This window comes from Zingiber officinale, chromosome 7A, assembly GCF_018446385.1.
Source record: "Zingiber officinale cultivar Zhangliang chromosome 7A, Zo_v1.1, whole genome shotgun sequence".
NCBI classification, from domain to species: domain Eukaryota; kingdom Viridiplantae; phylum Streptophyta; class Magnoliopsida; order Zingiberales; family Zingiberaceae; genus Zingiber; species Zingiber officinale.
Window position 1 is genome coordinate 99,152,765 of NC_055998.1, and position 24,037 is coordinate 99,176,801.

The 24,037-nt window shown below is 37.5% G+C and overlaps 2 protein-coding genes across 3 annotated transcripts; one reads left to right on the forward strand and one right to left on the reverse strand.

The window, feature by feature from the left end:
- Positions 1-79: 79 nt before the first annotated feature.
- Positions 80-6,274, forward strand: LOC122001884 (UPF0496 protein 4-like). 2 transcript variants are annotated; one of them, XM_042556859.1, is made up of 3 exons: positions 80-241; positions 357-561; positions 4,950-6,274. In XM_042556859.1, exon 3 carries the CDS (start codon positions 4,976-4,978, stop codon positions 6,086-6,088), a length of 1,113 nt encoding a protein of 370 aa, XP_042412793.1. In that variant the 5' UTR covers positions 80-241; positions 357-561; positions 4,950-4,975; the 3' UTR covers positions 6,089-6,274. The 2 variants fall into 2 exon arrangements, with proteins under 2 accessions (XP_042412793.1, XP_042412794.1); XM_042556860.1 differs by lacking the exon at positions 357-561 and having other exon boundaries at positions 89-241.
- Positions 6,275-13,783: 7,509 nt separating this feature from the next.
- LOC122001886 (salt tolerance receptor-like cytoplasmic kinase 1) lies at positions 13,784-15,808 on the reverse strand. The gene is made up of 3 exons (XM_042556863.1): positions 15,301-15,808; positions 14,540-15,223; positions 13,784-14,445 (listed from the first exon to the last, which is right to left on the reverse strand). Exons 1-3 carry the CDS (start codon positions 15,800-15,802, stop codon positions 14,432-14,434), a joined length of 1,200 nt encoding a protein of 399 aa, XP_042412797.1. The 5' UTR covers positions 15,803-15,808; the 3' UTR covers positions 13,784-14,431.
- Between the last annotated feature and the right edge of the window lie 8,229 nt (positions 15,809-24,037).

The following is a 24,037-nucleotide window of genomic DNA, read 5'->3' on the forward strand; positions in this document are numbered from 1 at the left end:
GCCAGATGCGATCATCTTGCCACATAAATAGCCTCAATCAACAATGGTTCAGAAAACGGTCCACATATGGTTCGATCGAACCAGACCATTTGGTTTTACACGCATCCTAAAGCATTCGTGTACCCTCGGCATTGTCGATGTCTTCGGTCGAGTAGGGCTGTACGGGTGGCGGCGCCTGCTCGGCGGAGTAGTCGATCCAGATCTCGTTCTGCTTTCCTTCGGCCGGATTCCGCTTTCTCAGGTACGAAAGCTCTACCGAGCTCGATTTTATTGCCTTTTCTTCTAATCTTCTCAAGGGATCCATTGCTTGCGCCGAAAAACTATCCTTTTTTTATTATTATTATTTCCCGGAATAGATTGATCGACGTACCGAGTGTTTCTTTGGGAGAACGAAATGAAGTACGGTTCGCGTTGTTCTTATAAATGGATGGTGTGATTATCCGCACCTCTTTGTCGTTCATGGAGGAGTTGCCGATTTGAGATTTGGGCATTTCTTGATGCCTTGCGATTGTCGCTCTCTGCTGGTTCCTGCACGGAGAGTTAAGTATGGGTAATTTTATGGTAAGTTAATAATCTTTTTTATTATTTGTTGTTGCCTTTCATTTTAAGCGATAACAGGCGTGTAGATTGGTGGAAAAAGCGCCATGGATAGATGTGTTTTACATTGTCCTGAATTATTTAGGTTTGCTCGTGGTATAGATCAGCCTTTTAGTTATCGCCCCAAATCAAGCCAATTTAATGGTTTTACTGGTTTTTATTGAATGTGAATGTGCAGAAAATTGAGCAATAGGACCTGTTGATATTGGAAGATGTCAAATTGGGTTATTTTGTTCCATAATATCTAAATAAAATCATTTTCATTTTTCTTGACCAAACTAGGTTTTACTTTTTAGCCAAAGTAGCTGATTCAAAGAATCAATTGCTTTGGTGAAACAACTTGGGGGATTTGAAAAAAAAATTCGAAAAAAATATATAAATGGAGGAAAATGCTTGCTTAAATTTATAAGTAAATCTGTATTTTTATTTATAAAAAAGGTAAATTTGTTAATTACAATTAGACAAGTTGGTTTGTGCTAGACTGAAATTGACTAAATGATATTATTGTTGATTTTTTTTCACTTTTAATTTTATATTAATTTAGATATTCTCTTTTTTTTTTTTGGAATAATTTTCTTTCATAAAAAGAGTGGGTTTCTAACTTTATGAAATTTATGGACAAATAATTAAAAGTTAGTTAGAAAGAGGCAAATGCCCATTTATTTTCGTAGGTAAATATTTCTTGGTTTTAAAAATAGTCCACTATCAATTTCATTCTATCAAGATATTTTAATAAACATCTTGATGGACTAAAATTAGAAAAACAAAAGTATTTTTTTCCTTTTTAAAAAAGCATTACTCTTAATTAATTAAAATAGGTATTTATTTGCAATTTAGAAGAAAATATTTTTTCAAGTCAATCTTAAGCTACTTCACCAACCGGCTTAACTAATTGAAATAGAATAAGCTTATACTTAAAATTAAAAAAAAATATTTATTTGTATAAATAAATTGTCATTTGGCTCCTATTTTTTAAATTCTTTTCTTTGAATTTTCTTCTGAACCAGTCAAGTTGTTTCACGAAATAGCTTGATTATTTTCGCATGAGACTGATTTGGGTGTTTTGGAATATGAGAGCCTGAATTTGGCCATTTCATATTCTCATGGGCTCTATTCAGGTAATTGCTCAAGAAAATTACTAGGTTGTAACATTGAATTCTGTGGATAAGTTAATTGTGGATGCAACCTGGAGCTCCATATGTTTATGTTATAACTTGGTAGTACCTGTTCCAAAATGTTAAATTTTTATCTCAAAAATTTCTAACAGTTGGTACCTATCATCACCTCTGAGACTAGAATGCATTTTAAAAATCTCTCTTTTTATGAAAAAGGAAAAAAGGGTATATATCATTCTCCCAATATATATATGGCAAGTAAAGAAAGCATACCTGCTGGTTACATTGTCAAGCTATAGGAAATTATCTACAAACTACCAATAGAGACTAAATAGTAGTTGAGTAACAACATGCAAGCAAAGTTTACTACAAAGTATAAGAAGATTTTAAGAGCCTGTAATTGTAATGCCTTGGAGGTTGGCATCTGTCCAATACTGATCTTTGAAGCTTCCTCGGGTTTCTGTCAATCAAATTCTTAAGTTTTACTGGGGCCTTAACTGACCAAGAAACCACCAATCTTTCCCATTCACCACTAACTCTTGAGATGTTTTCCTTGGTTGTCTTTCATGAAGTATATTATTCCTTTCCTTCCAGACAGTCCACAATCAACATTGGCATACACAAGGGAAAAAAGCTTGGAACTGGTTCTGATATGATCATGATTAAAGAAGAACCACTGCTTGCAAGTTTCAGTGGACAAACCAGCCCACTCCCCAATTATCTCCTTGTATACCATTTGAACTACCTTCAAATTTTCAAATGGATATTCAAGTGTTGTTTATTGTTGATCACAATTGAGATTGAGAAAAAAGACATGGTCTGCTATTAGACATCCTCAAAGGTATCTTTTTAGCCTAGATTGATACATTAGCTGGAAACTGTGATAACCATTTGTGAAAAGGCTTACCATTAAGAAGCTGAAAACACCAAAACATATGGGGTCTTACTAGTGATTTTATTGATTGAAAACCATCAAGGCCGTGGATACCGACAATAGTGGACATTGAATTGCGAAATTAGACTTGAATCAACATAGTAAAACTGATAGAACCCAAAATTGACAGTGAAACTACAATAAATTGTTGATTTACATGTTGGTAACATGAAATTTAGGGCATCTCTCTAGACTTTCTGCTTTCTGTAGAGTTTAACCAGGCGAATTTGTGTAATGAATCAATATGCCCAAGAAGAAAAACATTGATAAAATGCATGAATACAACTAACAACAATCTTTAATAGTCGGACTCTGACATGATAGGCATACATCCACGGGGAAGGGATTCTTTATAAACCATGAACACACTGCAGCCTTTCTTTGTCTTTATCATCTGAACACCTGACAATTTTAATAAGGTCTCTTCTTCTCCATTCTTATTTGATACCCTAGTTGTAGGTCCAAACCGGCTAGAGGGGATGAATAACCCTAAAAATAAGTTAGAGGAATTCTCTTGCTTTTGAACTGGCAAGGATACAAGATTAGTTAGGCATAAACAATTAACATTTAAAAGAATAACAACTTTAAAATGATAAGTAAGAAGGTTAAGATTTACTTGGTTACAACCTAGTGGTTGTTAATCCAAGGCAGTTGAAAGGACTAAAAAGATCTCCTTCGTTGAAGGTGGAGAAGCTTCATACATTCTTTGATAGCTCAGAAATTAACTATGAATTGAATATAGTAGTTGTTTAATTCCTAACTCCAAGGGGCTTTTTATAACCTCCGGATCAGTTATCGTTAATTGGAGACATCTCCAAAGCACTCCGGGGCGCCTCTAAGCGGATAAAACTATATCCACTTTTCAACAATCAGTCAACGACTAACCAACACCTTTTTGCATTTGAGGGCGCCTTCAGCTTCCTTGAGGGCGTCTCCATCAAGAGGCGCCAAGGAGCCTCCAAGCTGCTTCAAGGCGCCTCCTTCGAACTAGCACGATTGCGCCTTCGTGCTCCTCCAAGGGGCCTCGGGTCCGATAAACAATAGTTCCGCCACCAATGCTTGAGATGCCTCCAATACCCTTGGAGGTGCCTTCACTCGGGATGGCCTTCGCGCGGGTGATGCTCCGATCAACCGGAGTTGAGTTCACCCAAACCCAATTCCGACCTTCTTCTCGAGCAGTCTTCTTCCTTGGCTTTTCGTCCCTCGGATGCACTGTCCGCGCTCCTTCTCGTTCATCGGTGTACTCTTCCGTAGCTTCTCGTCCCTCGGTTGCACCAAGCCCTTCAATTCGCTTGCCATGCCATCTTTCTCGTCTGCTACGTCTTTCGCTTGATTTCCTGTATTTCTAAGTTCTGCATACTTAGACATAAGGTATCAAAATAACACAAGACCTAACTTAACTTGGTTGATCACATCAAAATCAACTTGGGGTAGTTACACTAGTTTTATAAGTAGACTGTCCAAGATCCCTTAGGGTTAGTTTACTTGGATGGAATATACGAGGGAAGGAGGGAAAGTGACACAAAAGATGTGCATAATGATGATATGAATTTGTTAGCATTTTTCTCCCCCTCCTGATATTCTTTCCAATAAATTCATTCATGTCATCTGAAGCGAAACCAATTTCAACCGCTCACTGGTGCTGCAATTGCAACCTTCCCAAGGTTAACTGCAGAGCCAGTTTCCTACCATCTGGCTGGGTTTATCTGCATTGAACCTCTATCCTTGGAGCAAAAATGGATGATGAAAGGTGCTTATTCTTATTGTTGTTTGCTATACTAACTAGAGCAACTTCAGACTTTAGATTTGATCGATCTAAGGTATGACCAAGTTGATTCTTTATTAAACTTTGGCCTATTAAGTTTGTTTTCCCCCTTCTATCATTCAATTATCAGATGCATGTGGTTTCCAGATAACTGATATCTTTCCTCAAATAAGGTTCAATGGCTTTAGAAAGTTTTTCAATGTATGATTCCATCATAGGAACTTCTTCATACCTCGTGATAATCAATGTCGTTGGATTTGTTGAATTTCTTTTCCAAGGATAATTGAATTAGGTCGGTTGCTCTATTGTTTGTCCTTTAGGATTTTCCAATTCTTAGAGAAAGTAATAGAGGCATGATTCTTTTTCCACTTTTTCACGTGAAGGAAACAAACTGATCTTATCCGTTTATCTTTTCTCGTCAATTTGTTAAAATTTAAGTTTTCCTATATACTATATTTTTTTCCGTATTGCCAATTCCTGATCTTTTTCCTTCTGCTCATTATTTGTCTGTGGTTATGTCTACCATTGTGAAGTACAGATAAACTCTATTTGAGTTGAACAAACATGAGCCGACCACAAAATGGACAGAGAAACTTCTTTCCTTTTGGAAATCCTTTTCGGATTTACCTCCACAAGGGATCTAATTTCTCCTCGAAGCTTCGTGAATTACTGTTTTCTTTTGAGAAAAATCTGGCAGAGCAATTAAAGAAGCTGAAGCCTAAGAATGTTGAAGATGTCTTCACCCTATCTTGGATGAGGCTTTCCATTCAGTTCTTATCAGATATGCATAATAGCATAAGAACTTTAATAACTGATCTTCAGTTACCTGTTTCTGACTGGGATGAAAAGTGGTTTGACATATATTTGGACAGCAGTGTGAAATTGCTTGATATCTGCATCGTATTAAGTTCTGAGCTGTCTAGATTGAATCAAGGTCAACTGCTTCTTCAATACGTGCTGCATCTTTTGGATATCTCAGCAGGTGATACTTCTTCCGAAGTACTTACCAAAGCTCACTTGCATATTCATGAACGGATAGAGCATTCCAAATCTAAAAGTTCTAAACTAGAAAGCTGTCCTGCCATGATAGTGTGTCTTCAGGGAACTCTTGGTTATCCGAAGGTCAAGAGCCCCAAAGGTAAGGTATTGATGAGGGCCTTGCATGGAGTCAAAGTAATGACTGTTTTTATTTGTGGCTGCTTTTTAGCAATGCTATCAGGGTGCTCAAATGCAGTGGTAGACTCACATGTTTCCGATGGTTTCTTCTGGTCTGAAGCCTTCAGTGACTTGCAAGTTGTTTTGAACAAGGAAATAAAGAGGCAATTTGCTGGTGGGAAAGTGAAAGCATGTAAAGAGATTGAAGAAGTGGAAATGGTGTTGCATAGTTTGACCAAGAGTTTGGGTTGCAAGAAAGAACATCTACAATGCAGCACAGGCATCAATCTTGAGGTGGAAACAATTCCACCAGCAGAAAGCTCCCACTCAGAAAGTCACAGGATTGAAGAGTGCGCCACAAAGTTGGCTGACAGAGTAAAGAGGCTTGGGGATGAATTAGATTCTCTTTCAAAGGAAGTCAATGATTTTTTCCAAATTGTTTTAGTTGGACGCGATGCTTTGCTTTGTAACCTCAGAGTATCTGCTTCTTTGCAGAAGAGCACCAACGAAATGAAGTCATGAGGTAATCGTTTTTACATGTACTTGTATGTGTATTGAACAATATGCCCTGGCAATGTTCTGTGTTCATAGTCATTCTTCAGTGTACTCATTGTCCAATTGTACTCTATATTGTTCAATGTGTGCCGGCAAAGTGGTATGCAAAAGTTGCTTAGTGGTGCTAATGATATTAATAGAGCTCGTTATGGATGTGCATTGTGGGCCTGTCTTTGTTGCTTATTTCATAGAGCTTCTTTATTGCTTATGTTCAGATGTTTTATACGATCGTCAATAATAATGACTACATATTTTATAGAATAGGATCATCCAATATTTTTCTTTATGGGTCCGCCTGTAACAATGCACCATTTACAACTCTTATCCTTGCAAACTAATTTCATTTTGTAGCTTTTGGTCTTTTATATGTAAACTCAAATCCTTTTTGAAATCACAATTTTTTAAATTCTTTTTTCAAGATTTTACCATCTAGTAACACTTTAGATAAGGATGACAAAAGCATAATACTTCATCTAAGGATGACAAAAACATAATAGTTCATCTAAGGATCGTGTGTAAATTTTGGTGAATTAATGGATAATTTTTTTTAATATGTGATTGATCTAAAAATATTAGGTTAATGATACTTTGTAAGTGCTTCTTAATTTCATGGGATTGAGCTGATCATTTCAAGATTAGTTAAGGATCTAAAAACACTGGGTTGATGTACCATGTTTCTCAATTTTATAGGACTAAATCGATCATCTCATAATTAGTTAGCGAATGTTAACTATCTAGTGTCAATTAAAAAAATAAATAAAAACTTAATAACTATTATGATATTCACTAAAATTAATAAAAATGTATTACTCAAGAAATTTTAAGTTCTTTCACCAAGCTATTCTGAGTTTCGCATCCTCATATCTTATATTTAAGAGCATCTTTGCAAGGGTTTTAAAAAGGTAGTTCGTGAAACTAAAAAATTGGACGTGAGGTTTGGATTTTTATTTTAAAAATAGTAGTAAAATTTTGAAGTTGTTTTTTTCTTCAAATGTGGGTGAAACCTATAAAAATATATTAAATGAAAATTATATTAACGATATTAAATAAAAAATAATAAATAAAAATATATAATTTAATATAATAAAAATATATTAAATGTCAGTGGGTCTATAAAAAATATTATAAAGAGATTTTTTGATAGGAAAAAAAAATAATAGATTTTTATAGTTTTGATGTGACATATTAAGGATCACAAAAAAATAGTTTAGAGCTCTACCAATAGAAGATGACTAATAATATGAAATTTTTATATGTATATTAGTTTAGGTTGTTATCTCATAAAATATTAAGTCATTGAAGTCAAGATTTTCTACATTAAATGCATAGTTAATCCATAGTGTTTAAGTAATCCTCCTCCAAATTCTTATAGGTCATCTCTTCATCTTTCTCCATAGTTGCATAAAATATTTTCTCAACCTTAGTCTCATTGTCATGCTCATCCTCTTTCACGAGCTCATAAAGTATTTCTTTTCATCATCTTGCTACTCGGATAAATATGATCAAGTCATGGGTCTTTTCAGATCTACTATTCTCAATTAGCCTCCCTTCTCGCCCAGTGTGGCTCAATCAGCCTTAGACCAAGCGGTCATATCAAAGATTTATTATGCAGGAGCCAAGGAGCTGGCTCCTCCAGGAGTTCACTTCTCATCACATTTGATGTTGTGTCAATATTCGCCAATGGTATTCTAGAGAAAGTGACATTAGCATGACAACAGACAAAACCAGTAGTACAAACCCATGGTTATCACCGCAGAAGAGAAGGCTCATTCGTGTGGTCAGTCAATGAGTGGTGCCTCAAGCATGCGATCATCCACGTAGCTCAGCCTGGGCGAGTGTGACGATCGATGTGGATCCTCTTAAACCAAGGCTTTATAAGCCTTCATACAGGTAGATGTAGGTATGATTTTATGGACACTTGCAAAAGCTATCTCGTTTATTCTTCTTCTTGAGTTCTTCATTGACTAGACTATTGGAGGGGCAATGTTGATCCCCAGACTCACGTCCGTTGATCCCTCAAGTTATGTCTCTCGATCGATCCTTGGCTACCAAATGAGGAGGAACGAAGGAAGGAGTCCAAGTGGGTGAAAATAAACACCATCAATTTGATGTTGTCAGTAGGAAGAGATACAAAAAGCTACAATACGAAGCATTAGGAAAGGTTGCATGGTGAACACCTGGAAAATGATGACACAACCATATTTAGAAGAATCGGAAAGTAATATCAACCTCCTCCGCCAGCTGTGGTGGAAACCTCCATGGGCCCAACTTCATGGGAGGAGTTCTCACGTATGGTAGCTACTATACTGGAGATGACTTTAAGACAAGGTCCCACACCCCGTCCTAAAGGGGAAGCAGGACCAGAAAAAAATTCTTGCTAGAGAGGCACTCCCACTTGAGCCCACTGCTCATAGTTTAGGGGGTGACTTCCATCTATCACTCTGATAAGTAGCCCATTCACAATGAACTCGAGGGACTACCTCCTTCTAGGAGGATGATCGCATGACAAATATCGTTTGCCAAAAATATTCTGAAGGAGGAATTACCCTAGTATTTTCGACCACTACACGTCCATGAATATAATGGCATCGTCGACCCCGAGGAACATCTTTGTGGCGTTTTAAGAATGTGGTTCTATTGCACCAATATTATAAGGGAATCAAGTGTCGGATCTTTTTTACTACTCTTATCAAACCCTCCTAGAAATGGTTTAATACACTTAAGGCGGGATCCATATAACCCTTTGATGACTTCGCCACATTATTCCTCTGTCGTTTTTCCAACTCGAAGAGATATTCACCTACCCCTTAGCATCTTTAACTTTAAAGAGAAACCATAAGAGTCCTTGCACGCCTATATATAAAGATTCACTCGAGCTACATGGGCATTCCTTTCGTTGTACCTAAGATTCTAATGGACGCTTTCACCCAGGGGTTAAAAGATGAAGATTTCTTTCATTCCCTATCAAAGAAGCCATCGTGCCATTATGATGAACTTCTCGCCAAGCAGAGAAGTATATAAACATGGAAGGATCCCAAACAACTTGACAAGAATCACCGAGGACCCGATCAATAGAGATTCTGGAGCGTTGTCTTGAACCTCAACCTGTTCCACAACCTATCCAATTACGCTATCCTCATTTCCCTACTCCTGTGTGGATACCTAAGGAGAGGGTGATGCAAATTTGAGGAGACCATCGACTTTTAAGAAGATTGTTTGGCTTTGAATGAGGTCCGGGATGGCCTCAGACAGATGCTTATTGTGCCTTTCAACACAAGTATGGACACACTACTGATAGCTGCTGCAATTTAGAAAATGAATTAGAGCGTGCTATAGTGCTTGGTCCACAAGTGTTGGTCTTACTTATAACTCTGGTGTCATATCAACTTCAACCTCCTTCTGGATACCCTCCAAACGAAAAATTTACCTGCACTTGAGCCACAACTTGAAACTCCTCCCCCAGATAATCAACCAGTTCGAGGAGTCATCAACATGGTTTTTGGAGGAACTAGATCGGGATTCTAACCATGCTCGAACAAGGTATAGTCGGGAGTCTTGTCTATTAGTGTTTATGGAGATGGGACCCATGTTAAGTTTCGGACTAGAAGATTTGAAAGTGTTGGGAATATAATTAAAGTCTCATATTAGAAATATATGAAAAATATTATGGGTTTAAAAAATGAAAGATATCTCCATTGGTATAAGACATTTTGAATAGATCCTAAGAATAAATTATAAGGATTTCGACTCAAAGTGGACAATATCATACCATTGTGGAGATATGTAAATTCTTGTAGTCTTAACAAGTGGTATTAAAGTCATGGTCCATACCGAATGTCATGCGGGACGACCTTGAACGAAATTGAGGGGAGGTTCAAAGCAGGTCAAGAGCGGCTGAATACTTGAAGGGAGGTTCAGACCATGAGAGTAATGGTGATATTTCGTTTGAGGAGAGAATTGCTAGACATACAAAGTCTCATATTGAAAATATATGGAAAATTGCATAGGTTTAAAAGATAAAAGATATCTTCATTCGTATGAGACCCTTTGGATAGAGTCGAAATAAATTCATGAGGGATTAGACCCAAAGGAAATAATATCATATCATTATAGAGATGTGTAAATTATTTCGGTCCTAATAGAAGGGTGTTTCGACTCTCCGCAATGACGCCCTAGTCATTCGAGTTACAATTGCTAACTTCAAGATAGCTCAAGTTTTTATTGATAGTTCGGTCAACATCTTATTCTGGGAGGCGTTCGAATGAATGCAGATAAGTACTAAAAACCTACAAAATGTCAATACTTTGCTATTTGGATTTTCAGAACATGCAGTTCAACCCCATAGGAAACTTCTGTGGGATCGGACTGATCACTCCCAAGATTAGTTAATGTAAACTAAATATCTAGTGCAACTAAAAAAATATAAAAGCCTAATAGCTATTATGATATTCACTAAAATCAATACAAATGTATCAGGCTACTTGAGAAACTTTAGGTTTATTTACCAAGCTATTCTGAGTTTGGCATCCTCATCCAATGTACCTAATAGGTTTTGAGGACGTGATAGAGGGTTTATATGTGAAATTTGAATAATTTGAATCTATGTAATAATTTTTGTCAAAATTACTATATAAATTTAAACTACCTAAAATTGTTAAACGAAAGCATAGAACGACTCAATAGGTTCAAAGAGCAAAAGAGATGGTTCATATAAGGAATTTGGACACTTTGGATATTCATACCAGAGTTTTAATTAAAATTGCTACATTGATCCAAATTATCCAAAATTGTCAAATGGAGACATAAAATGACTCAACAAGTTTCGAGGAGCATAACAAAGAGTTTATTTGTGAATTTTAGATTGTTTCATTCTACATAGCAATATTATATAAAACTATTATACAATCTTAAACTACCCAAATTTTAAATTAAGATAGAATGATATAACATATTTCAAAGAGCACAATAACAATAACAATAATAATAAGTCTTATTTGATTATATGAGATTGATTATATAAACTTTTTTACACTATTAAGCTCTATTCTCTGTTATATTATTATTTATATTTAAATAAATTTTATTTTATTTTATTATTATTAATCAAGTCTTTTTTTAATTTTTCTCTTCCTCATTTAATGTGCGTATTTGTTATAATTTCATATCGTCTAACTAGAACATCTATTGATCATCTATCTACATGTTCGTACCATCTTAAACATGTCTTTCGGAGTTTTTCCTTAATAAGTGTAATCTCAACTTTCTCTCTAATATTTTTATTTTTTATCTTGTTCATCCTTATATATCTCATATCCATCTTAATATTTTCATCTTTGCAACTCGTATCTTTTGCTCATGTACTCGAATCATAGTCCAACATTCAACTCCATATAATATAACAGGTTTAACTATCATTTTATAAAACTTTTTTTTAGTCTAAAGATACTTTACAATCACAAAGAACATTTGGTGTTCTTCTCCATTTTAAACATCTTATTTATATTCTATATAAGATATCTCTCTAAATCCCTCAATTCTTTTACAAAAGTGATCATAAATACTTAAAACTTTCAGTTATAAATAACTTGTCATCTCTTATCTTAATAATTATCTTATTACATTTAATATTACTAAATTTAAATTTTAAAAACGGTTTGAATCTAGATAATAATTTTGATCAAAATTGCTAAAGGGACTCTAGGTGTCCAAAATTATTAAATAATGGTATAACATCTTAACACAAATTTATGATATTGCAGAAGAAATTAAAACGCAAATACTTTGATATGAATGATAATATAGATTATAGAAGCTAGGTGAGAGGTTAAGTAAAGGTGGTAAAAGGTGATTTACTCGTTTCTAATATTTCTGTTAATCCGTCCGTAGGTCAATATGTAAGAGGTAAATCATGGATAACTACTAACCATTAGTATAGTGGTCAAGACATGAAAAAATATATGCTCAGACACGTCGAGTTTTAATCCCAGGACGTCAGTAAATGGTTATATATAGGGAGGTGCTGGGCTTTTGTTTTTGTTTTTGTTTTGACAAGATAGTAAGAGTGTAACAGTCTGGAGATGGCCAAATTTAGCAAAATACATTGGATGGAACATATGATAAATTTAAAAAAAATCAATAAGGGAATAAAAGAGAAATTGTCCTATGCCCTAACTACGAATCGAACAGGTAATGCCGTGCTTAGAAGGGAAATGAGGCAGTATGTGAATTTATACCCTTCTGTTTTTATAATTAATTAAGAATTCATTAAGCATGTACTTTTTAGGTTCGAAAGACACTGGCTACCATGCATTCATTGCGAGACAAAACTCGAACAAGGCAAGGGATTGTTTAGTTTATTTAATAAAATAATCAAATCAAGTCGAACTATTAAAGAAACTAAACTATTGAAGCAATTCCTTAAACTTAACTTACTTACGAATTTTATTCGTTTAAATATTATTAAACTTTCAATTTTGACCTATTTGATTGTTTAAAGTTTTTATATTTTAAAATTTATTTAATTGGTTAATAAATTTAATATTACTAATCCTGTTTGAAATTGATGGGGATGGCACACCAAGTAGGTGACTCTGGTGTTCATTATGTGAAGACTCTAAGTTAGAAAAGATGACTCCGAACGGTCATACGTGCCCAAAGGAGCGTTAGGTCGTTAGCAACCAGGCCAGGGACTGGGGGTCTCGATGCAAACCCTCCAACGCTTAAGTTAGTGATCCAATGAAAGGCGATGAATATTAATTGAACAGTGACTATAAGTATGTAAAATTATGTAGCGTCACATATCTACGTCTGTAGATGGAGACTCTCTTTTATAGTGTTATCGTTTGTCTGTACATGAATCTCAAAGTATATCCAAAAAAAGATAAAATATAGAGATGCTCTGACACCTTGTTCAAAATGGACTCACAGTCCTTGCGTTTGGCAAAGTGAAAGCTTCTAATGTACAATTTGCATATAAAATATTAGACCTTGCTTTCGGAGGGAGTCGACTCTGATAAAGGATGTAGACCACCTTGAGAACTCGATTCGGCCAGGAAGATTGATCGACTCAGATCGGCTAAGAAGAGCGGTCAACCAGTTAGAGTGGCGAATCGATGAGGAAGAGTGGCGGGTTGGCTACGAAGAGTGGCGGATCGGCTAGAGTGTCCATTCAGCGAGCCAGGGTAGCGGATCGACCAGGAAGAGTGGTTGATCGGCCAGAATGGTGAATCAGGTAAAGTGACAAATCGGCTAGAGTGGCGAATCAACCAGAAAGAGTGATGGATCGACCAGAGTAACGAATTGGCCAAGAAAAGTAGCGGTTAAGATCCACTAGCCGGGCTAGTTGAGAAAGATGATCATTGATCTCCCTTGACTTTATCACAACTCAACTTGTTGATTTGACTTTCTTTACCCTCGTGACCACTCTTCCTATTCTCCGTATCAATTAGTAATTTATTTATTTATTTTAAGTGTTTTTTAATTTCTTTATAAATTTAATATAAACTTTATTGATAAAAATTATTCACAAATATTATTAAGTTCAACTAAATGAGTTATATATATATATAACAAATATAAATAATTTTTAATAAAATTTGATATCAAATTTGCTATGATCATTTAATTTATTTACATCCTTAATTAAGTGGGAAAGGAAGCTTAAAGCAAAGGTAAAATTATTACGATGTGATCTGAATATTACTGATTCGAGTTGTGAATCAGTCTTTTACAAAATAAAATAAAACTAACCCTTTCCAGGATCCGCATTGAAGAAAGTTTTATACACCGGACTACTCTTGCATACTTAATTTATTTAAGTGGACCTCTCCCGATTTTGGAACTCCAATCACCAAGGAGAAGACCATGTGCTCAACTCATGGTACCAGACTCTATATACTCGACAAATTAAAGATCACACTAGTCCTCGAGACTGAGAGTGACCCTTCCATGACTTCCAGCCTAGCAGAGCGGCTGGAAAGCAGGTCGACTGCCTCTGCTTTCAGCTTCCATGCCATCCATTTGTGGCCTGACCACCACTCTTGTGGCACTACAAGAAACACACTTGACTTTTCATTATCCAGCTTTAAGCAAGCTCATTACATGCCTGTCAGAGGCTTAGGCCTCGGCTCCCCTACTGCACAAGTAATCTGAAGAGCTCGGTAGCTGAACAAATTTAATGCCAGCTTCAACAAAACTAAGAGAGAATTGAATGCCCATAGCAACAGCCTTCACGGAGTCAACAATAGCACAGGACATGGAGTAATTACTTCGATTGGCGCCATGTGATGTCTGATGTCTACCCTTCTTATCTCACATTTCTTTAACTGTAAAATTACGAATTAGAGATAAAAGATATGGAGTTGTTATTAGAGAGCTTAGCCAAAAATTGATGTCATAGTAGAGTAACTAATCTTCAACCAAAACTCTCTTTTAGGTAATGAGCTGCGACCGACTCGATGGACGCCGCCGCTGTCTTCTGTCGCAGCATCGCCGCCACGTGTGACATCGACGGGCGGAGGCTAGGGTTGTCCCCGAGGCACATCGCCGCCATTCTTAGTACCTCGGCCGCCTCTCCGGCGTCGTACTCCCCTGATAAACCGGGGTCCACCGCCTCCGATGCCCGGCCCTGCGGGTCCCGCAACGCAGGGGCCATTTCGGCCGTCAGCCGTCTCTCCCTCTCCGCGTCGAATGCCTCCGCGCCGGTGACCAGCTCCAGCAGCAGCACCCCGAAGCTGTAGACGTCGCTCTTCTTGGAGATCACCCCGCACCGCAGGTAGTGCGGGTCGACGTACCCCGGCGAGCCCACCACCATGGTCCGCCCGGATCGCGGCGGCGCCACCGCCGCCGAGAAACCCACCCGCGAGGATCCGAAGTCGCACAGCTTCGCCGCCATCCGCCCGTCGAGGAGCACGTTCGCGGCCTTCACGTCGCCGTGCACCACCTGGGGGTCGCAGCCCTCGTGGAGGTAGTCCAGCGCCTGCGCCACCTGGTGCGCCACCGCCATCCGCCGCGCCCACGGCAGCACCTCCCCGCCGCTTCCATGGAGCTTCTCGTGGAGGCTCCCGTTCGCCACGTACTCGAACACCAAAGCCCCTTCCGCCTCTGTAATCCCGATCCAAAATTAACCACAAATTACGGAAGATGCCCCAAAGGGGGGCGATTTAGGGCAGATAAAATACCGCGGTCGTCGCAATAACCGAGGAGGCGGACGATGTGCGGGTGGCGGAGCCGTAGGAGGACGTCGAGCTCCTGGCGGAACGCATGGTGGAGCCGCTCGCTGGGGCGGTGTAGCTTGAGGGCGGCGAGCGAGGAGCAATCCGAGAAGCGGGCGAGGTAGACGGTGCTGGATCCCCCCTCGCCGACCACCGCGGAGAGGGAGAACTTACCGGTCGCCGAATCTACCTCATCCCACCTGAACCGCCGGGGAACCGCCGCCTGCTTCGTCGCCGGATTCCCCTTCTCCGGCTCGGTCTCATCGGCGACGCGGGCCTGGCCTGGACCCATCTCCAAGCGGCCCAAGTCCCGAAAGCACCCAGCGGACGACAGTATGCGCCTGCGGAACATCCTGACGCACGCAACGGTCGCCGCACAAAAAGTTAGTACGACGGCGGCGGAGGTGAGAAGGCCGATGAGCAAGGCCGAATGCATTCTCCAGAGAGTCGAGGCCAATACCAGAACCATGAGAGGGCGAGCGAGTAACAGAGGAGGGAGAGAGTATATTTATACGGAGAAAAAAATTTCATTTGGCCCCCAATAGTTTGATCTTTTTTCACATATCCCTGTGCTTTCGATAATAAATGACTTAAATTTATAGGTGGTTCTATAATGGTTTGTAAGTTTACGGAAACTAAAGGTCAAGACCATCATTAAAAATATTTATAAATTGTAAGGGTGTTTTAAAATAAGTAAATTATGGGGGAGTGTATGGGATTTAGGAAGTCGAGATGGAAGGACTAAGGAGACGGTGGGGCCTACTGCTAATGGAAGAGAGGATGGTTTGTTGGTGGGGGCAGTGATCTATCACGTTGGAATATTTAATTTGTGTACTGGTGTATTTAATGCTATGTGGCATTTCCAACGTTTTGATAGTTTCATAATTTACTAAAGAAATGAATTTATCCCACGGTTTAAAATGGGGCAGGAGTCTTTCCGGAAGTGGGGAAAAAAAAATAAAAAACACATCTTAATTCGTTTACCGTGTTAAAAAGTTTATTATTCGAAATACATTCTCCTATATAAAAATTCTATATAAGTCTCAAATCTTTCTTAATAATTTATTATTTTATTTAAAAATTAAATTTAAAATCGTAAACAGACCTTAACATTATTGATTCCAAATTCAACTTATCTATTTTTAAAGGTTTAGACTTGGATCACAAACGATGCTTAACATTATTAATTCAAATTCACTTATGTTACAAATTTGATTAAATATTATTTCAAAAATCGGTTTCCGGGTTAAACATAGCAATGCACTAGGCCTTCTTGGGTATAAGATCATCCACTACTTCCTAAACAAAGTCTTTCAACGAAATTCAATATTTAATTTCCTTATAGTGACCGTAGATTTAACCATTAAGAACAATCGAATCACAAGATCGAAAAACAAAATAAACACAAAATCGAATCATAAATCCGAAACCTAGAATCGTTAGCCTCTTGTGTTTGGTATTTCAAAATCCATACAAAAGATGAATTAGTTATGATCTGGAAACAAAACTAGTTATACCTTTTGTAACTTATAGACCTCACGATCTTCTGTCGTATTCCTTTTCTTATCTCGGACGTCATGTGGGCGACGATCTACCGAGATGAGAATCCACCCAAGCCTTTTTCTTCCTTCCAAGTTTCGGCCACTACCACCAAGCTCCAAGGGATGCTAGGAAACAAAGACTTCTTTCTCTCCTTCTTCCTCAAGCAAGATCCGGCCACCAAAAGCTCCAAGAGATGTGATGCCGTCGGCCTTCAAGGAAGAAGAGAAGAGGATGAGCAAGAGAAGAGGGTCGGCCACCACCAAGGAAAAGAGAGGAGAGGAATAATAGATGTGTTCACTCATGGGGCAACCCCTTCCTCTCTTTTATAATCCTTGGTCATAGCAAATAAAGAAAGTTTTAGACATAATTAAAACTTCCTTATTTTCCTTACCAATGAATAAAAGGAAAATTTAATTAAAAATTTCCTTTTATTCTTTCTATGGTCAGCCACCTCATTGAGCTCCAAACAAGGAAGGTTTTAAACACAAAATTAAAACATCCTTATTTGTTTCCGGAAAGTTTTAAAATAAAAATTTCTCTTTTAAAATTCCCTTCATGGTTGGTTATAAAAGGAAACTTTTATAAATTAAAATCTCTTTTAAAACATGTGGACGATTACAAAAAAGGAAAGTTTTTTCCAAAATTAAAATCTTCCTTTTCAACTACAAATAAGGAAAGATATCAAATCTTTCTCTTAATCTTTTGTAGAAAGGTATAAAAGGAAATATTTAAAGTTTAAACTTTCTTTTAAAACCATGGCTTCCACATAAAGAAAGATTTAAAAAAAATTAAAACTCCTTTTAATCTAATGTGGCAGGCCATCCTACTTGGGCTCCAAGCTAGGGTCGACCACCACTTGAACCCATCTAGCCTTGGTTTGACCGGCCCTAGCTTGGGCTCCAAGCTTGGCTTGGCAGGCCACCTTAAGGTGGGTAAGAAGTTGAGTTTGGGTGGATGTAAGACTTTATAAATAAGAGGCTACGACAGAGTCCGAGAGGAGCAATTGATTTGGGTCTCCCGATGAACTTGAGTTTCTTGTGTTCGCCCCGAACACCCAACTCGAGTTCATCAATAATAACTCATACCACTAAAGAGTTATTATTGAACTACTGCACCAATCTCATATTACTATATGGGCTCCTTCTTATCATGAGTGTGTTAATCTCCCTGTGTTTAAGATATCAAATGTCCACTAATTAAATGAGTTACTGACAACTCACTTAATTAACATCTAACTCCAAGAGTAGTATCACTCAACCTTATTGTCATGTCAGACTAAGTCCACCTGTAGGGTTTACATGACAATCCTTATGAGCTCCTCTTAGGGACATCATCAACCTAGATTGCTAGGACACAGTTTCCTTCTATAATCAACAACACACACTATAAATAATATTATTTCTCAACTTATCGGGTCTCTTGATTTATCGAACTAAATCTCACCCACTGATAAATTAAAGAAATAAATACTAAATATATGTGCTTGTTATTATATTGAGATTAAGAGCACATACTTCCATAATAACAGAGGTTTTGTTCTTTTATGCAGTAAGTATAAAAAGAAACTATCTCAAATAGTCCTGCTCAATACACTCAGAGTGTACTAGTGTAATTTTATAGTCAAGATAAACTAATACCAAATTACACTAGGACTATTCCAATGATTTGTTCCTATCCATTTTAGTCGTGAGCTACTATTTATAACTTATAAGGAGCTGATAACATGATCTTCTGTGTGTGACACCACACACCATGTTATCTACAATATAAATTAATTGAACAACTACACTTAGTATATAAATGTAGACATTTGACCAATGTGATTCTTTATTTCAAAATAAATGTTTACAAAAAGCTAGGCTTTTAGTATACATTCTAACAATCTCCCACTTATACTAAAAGACTATGCTACTATAAAGGTTGTCATACATTTGATTCTCATTCCTTCAACATGTCGATCAAAAACTTTCGCCAGAAGGGCCTTAGTGAAAGGATCTGGCAGGTTATCTGCTGATGCAATCTTAGCGACAACAACTTCTCCTCGCTTTACGATGTCTCGTATCAGGTGGTACTTACGCTCTATGTGTTTACTCGCTTTATGAGCTCGTGGTTCCTTCGAGTTTGCTACTGCACCGCTATTATCACAATAAATTGTGATGCTTTTGGGCAAACCAGGAATCACATTTAAGTCCATTAGGAAGTTCCTAAGCCATACAACTTCTTTGGCGGCCTCAGAGGCTGCCACATACTCAGCTTCCATGGTTGAGTCTGAAACGCATTTATGCTTAACACTCCTCCATGCTATGACTTCACCTCCTAAAGTAAACACATAGCTTGATGTAGACTTACTATTGTCCCTATCTGATTGGAAGTCAGAATCCGTGTAACCCACAGGGAGCAGATCATCTACTTGGTATACCAACATATAATCTCTAGTCCTCCTCAGGTACTTTAATATATGCTTTACGACAGTCCAATGTCCCTGTCCTGGATTACTTTGATATCTGCTAACCATGGTCACGACAAAATAGATATCTGGTCTCGTGCACAACAAAGCATACATTAGGCTTCCTACATCTGAAGCATAAGGAACTGCCTTCATTTCTTCTATCTCTTTTGATGTCTTCGGAGACATCTCTTTAGATAAAGATACTCCATGCCTAAAAGGTAGAAAACCTTTCTTGGAGTCTTGCATGCTAAAATGAGCTAGGATTGTATCGATATATGAAGCTTGGGATAAGCACAACATTCTTTTCTTGTAATCCCTTATTACTTTGATCCCGAGAATATGTGCGCATTCTCCCAAATCCTTTATATCGAATTGCTTGGACAACGATACCCTTATCGTTTCCAACTAACAAAATGTCATCTACGTATAGTACAAGAAATACCACCATGTTTTCATCACACTTCTTGTATACACAAGACTCATCCGGACACTGAATAAATTCATATGACTAGATTACTTCATTAAACCGGATGTTCCAAGATCTTGAAACTTGTTTCAGTCCATAAATCGACCGATTGAGCTTACATACTAGATGATATTTGCCTTTTGCAATAAATCCTTCTGGTTGCTTCATATGGATATTTTCTTCAAGACTTTTGTTAAGGAAAGATGTCTTGACATCCATTTTCCAAACCTCATAATCCATATGAGCAGCAATAGATAAGAGTATCCGGATAGACTTAAGCATAACTACCGGCGAAAAAGTTTCCTCATAATCGATTCCCTCTTTCTGAGTGTACCCCTTCGCAACAAGCCTTGCTTTGAAGGTTTTCACCTTCCCATCTGTCCCTTTTTTCCTTTTGTAGATCCACTTATATCCAACGGCTTTTACACCATTTGGTGGTTCTATAAGCTCTCAGACCTTATTAAAATACATAGATTCTATTTCAGAATTCATCGCTCTTTGCCAAGATACTGCATCTTTATCTTGGAGTGCTTCGTCATATGTTCGGGGATTAGGTTCATGTTTACCTGGGACCAAGTCCGACGACTCTCCCAAAAACATGAATCTTTCAAGTTACCTAACAACTCTCCCACTACGACAAGACACTGTCTATTGTTGTGTATCATTTGTGATACGTGTTACAGTTTCTTGTGATATTTCATCTTGCACTGTTGGTACTAAAGTAGACGTGTCCTCTCTAATTTCTTCTAGAACAATTTCACTCATGGGGTTATGGTTCATTACATAATCTTCCTCTAAAAATCGAACATTAGTGCTAATAATGATCTTTTGATTTTTAGGATTATAAAACAAACCACCTTTCGTTCCTTTAAGATATCCCACAAACAGACAAACTTTTGTACGTGATTCCAACTTGTCAGTGTCTCCCTTCAGCACATGTGCTAGACTACCCCAAATCCGAATGTATTTCAGACTAGGCTTACACTCATTCCACAATTCTATGGGAGTAAAGGGTACTGATTTAGAAGGTACCATATTCAGAATGTACACTGTTGTTTCCAGAGCATATCCTCAAAATGAATTTAGTAATCTGAATAACTCATCATCGATCTAACCATTTTCATAATAGTCCTATTTCTTCATTCTGCCACACCATTCTGTTGGGGTGTACCAGGTGCAGACAATTGAGATTGAATCCCAAACTATGATAAGTAATTCCTAAACTCTCCAAAGAGGTATTCGCCACCACGATCAAACTGTAGTGTCTTGATACTTTTACCATGACGTTTCTCCGCATTAGTCTTGTACTCTTTGAACTTATCAAAGCATTTAGACTTGCAGCACATCAAGTAAATGTACTCATATCTCGAATAGTCATCTATAAAAGAGACAAAATATTCAAAACCACCTCTTGCCTGGATAGATATAGGACCATACAAATCAGAATAAATCAGTTATAACACATCTTTGGCTCTATCCCCTTTGGCCTTAAAAGTTCTCTTGGTCATTTTTTCCTTCCAAGCAAGATTCGCAAGTTGGAAAGTTTTCCAACACTAATGAACCCAAGAGTCCATCGGCTATTAGCCTTTGAATCCTACTCAAGTTAATATGACCAAGCCTTAGATGCCAAAGATATGTTTGGTTCATTTTCGAAGGTTCCTTTCTCTTATTAGAATTAGAAGATGTGTTATTAATTTCCATTTGTTGCTTTGTGGGAGAAATTAGATTTAGAGTATACAAATTGCCTAGTAATGTACTAAAATAGATAATAGCCCTATTTTTCTTGATAACTACTTTATCATCAAAAGAAACAGAATATCCATCCACAAACAGTTTAGAAACTGAAATTAAATTGTTTTTAAAAGTTGGTACATAAAGACAATTTCTCAAAACCAAAGTTCTATTCCTATCGAATGATAAGTAGACGTCTCCCACTACAACAACCGCCACTTTCGTAGCATTGCCCATGTAGACGGTTGTCTCTCCTTCATATGGTCGTCGGATTTCCTGGAACTCCTGCAATGTATTGCAGATATGATCAGTGGCTCCTGTATCTACACACCAGGTACTGGTAGATAACACCACTAAACATGTTTCAACTACTAGAGAATAAGATATACCTTTATTGTTCTCTTTCCTACGAGGACAGTCCGCCTTCCAATATCCAGACTGCTTGCAGATAAAGCACTTGCCCTTTGGCTTCTTCATTCGGCCAACTTTTGGTCTAGTACCTAGAGATCTATTCACCTTCTTTGCTGAGCCAACCTATTTCTTCTTCTTCTTGCCTTTCGACTTAGAAGTAGAAATAATTTTAGCAAAGTGAATTTTTGAGAATTATAACGAAATATCCCTTCTGCTGCCTGAAGTTCTGTCAGTAGTTCCTCCAATGAATAAATCCTTGTATTCATGTTGTAGTTCAGGCGAAACAACTCAAAACTTTTGGGTAGCGTTTGGAGAATAATATCGACCTGGGTTTCCCCATCGATTTCAGCTCTAAGGATTTGTATTTCATTCAAGTAGGTCATCATCTTTAGGATATGATCCCTTACGGGTGTCTCTTCAGACATGGTGACTGTCATTAAATTTCTCATAGCCTCTTGCTTAGCAGTCCGATTCTGGTGTCCGAAGAGTTTCTTGAGATTGTTCATCATGTCATAGGCAGTTGGCAAGTCTTGATGCTGATGTTGCAGCACATTTGACATTGAAGTCATAATGTAAAACTGCACCATCTCATCTGCCTTTACCCATTTCTTATGATACTCAATCTCCTCTTCACTAGAATCACTATTAGGCATATTAGGACAGTCCTCTAACAGTACAAACTTATAGCCTTCAGCAGTTAGGACAATGTCTAGGTTTCTTTTCCAATCTATGTAGTTGGGACCAATAAGTTTGTTCTCTTTCAGAATAATAGTAGAGGGTTGAAAGTCATCCTAAGAATCACAAAATAAACTTTTGGTCAAGACTCTAAATTTAGAATAATATTGATTCCTCAAACAATGTCATTTAAATTTACCAACACCTCAAAACACCATGAATTTTGCATGCCATGTTAGTGTGGACGTATACAAATTCAAACATTTGTAAGAGGAGGTTTTATCCATTAATTTTATTATCTTATCATCCTAACTTTATGACAAATAAAATTAATAGTTGGTTTTCCTTTGGTCACACAAAAAATAGCAGTGATTCTGTTAAGGAGGATACTATTGAATGCGTCTAAGTGTATACTATTACTTGATATTTAGTCCATTAAATAGGATTGTGTCCCTTCAGTTGGTGAAGATCACACGCTTTTAAATAATTTCCTATAATCATCCATAAAAGGAAGTTTGATCTAGTGATCCGCAAACAAACTCATCCGTTGTGGAGGAAGGCACTCAGAGCTAACACGCAAGTTTGTTTGCATCACTTACAAACCAGTAATGGAGACCGTGGAGTTTATTTAAAATCTCTCTCCCACTTAGTTATTTAAGGTGAGAAATTTTAACCATGCAAGCACACATCACGCATATCACAGTAAATAAAAGCAATAAATATGAAAATTAATTTTTCAACTATTATGGCTTCTTCCATCACTGCCCTCTGTGTGCTGCCAACCCTAGGGTGTATGTCATCGGGTCCATCGAGCTTACTTTTTTGTTGCGCCTCTGGTCCTCCAATAGTACCACGTCTCGCAAGGATACGATCCGCAACAAAAATAAAATTTTTACATATATCGATCCTATATTCCCCAAGGGAATGTACATAAAGTCTAGATCGAACAAAAATGTAAAATCCTAGGGCTAATACAACTCCGACTGTATTTAATAAACACAATCATGCACACACATAAAATGCCCTTGACATGTCCAAGGGTCTAATCACACGCAATCACATTAGGGCCATAATAGTTGGATCTAGGATGTCTGCAACCATAGAGTTAATTTATTTGCACATCCTACTATTATCCTGCCTAAAATATGTATGACATGTGTATAATTAAACTGAAAAATCAAACACACAGAGGCAAATCCTAGCTCGGATACCAATTGTTGGTTGCTACTCGGAATATCGTACTGGTTCCTCTGTACAAAAATTTTGTACAAGTCCCGAACCTTTCCTAACAACCTATTATGTTATTTAGAAATTAAATTTGGAATTGCAAACAGAGCTTAATATTATTGATTCCAAATTCAACTTATCTGTTCTTAGAGGTTTAGACTTTGATCGCAAACGATGCTTAACATTATTAATCCAAATTCATC

Coding starts and splice junctions, on each gene's coding strand:
- LOC122001884 (XM_042556859.1), top strand. CDS start 4,976: ATGAGCCGACCACAAAATGGACAGAGAAACTTCTTTCCTTTTGGAAAT.
- LOC122001886 (XM_042556863.1), bottom strand. CDS start 15,802: ATGGTTCTGGTATTGGCCTCGACTCTCTGGAGAATGCATTCGGCCTTG. Junction 15,224..15,300: donor CGGTTATTGCGACGACCGCG/GTATTTTATCTG, acceptor TCGGGATTACAG/AGGCGGAAGGGGCTTTGGTG.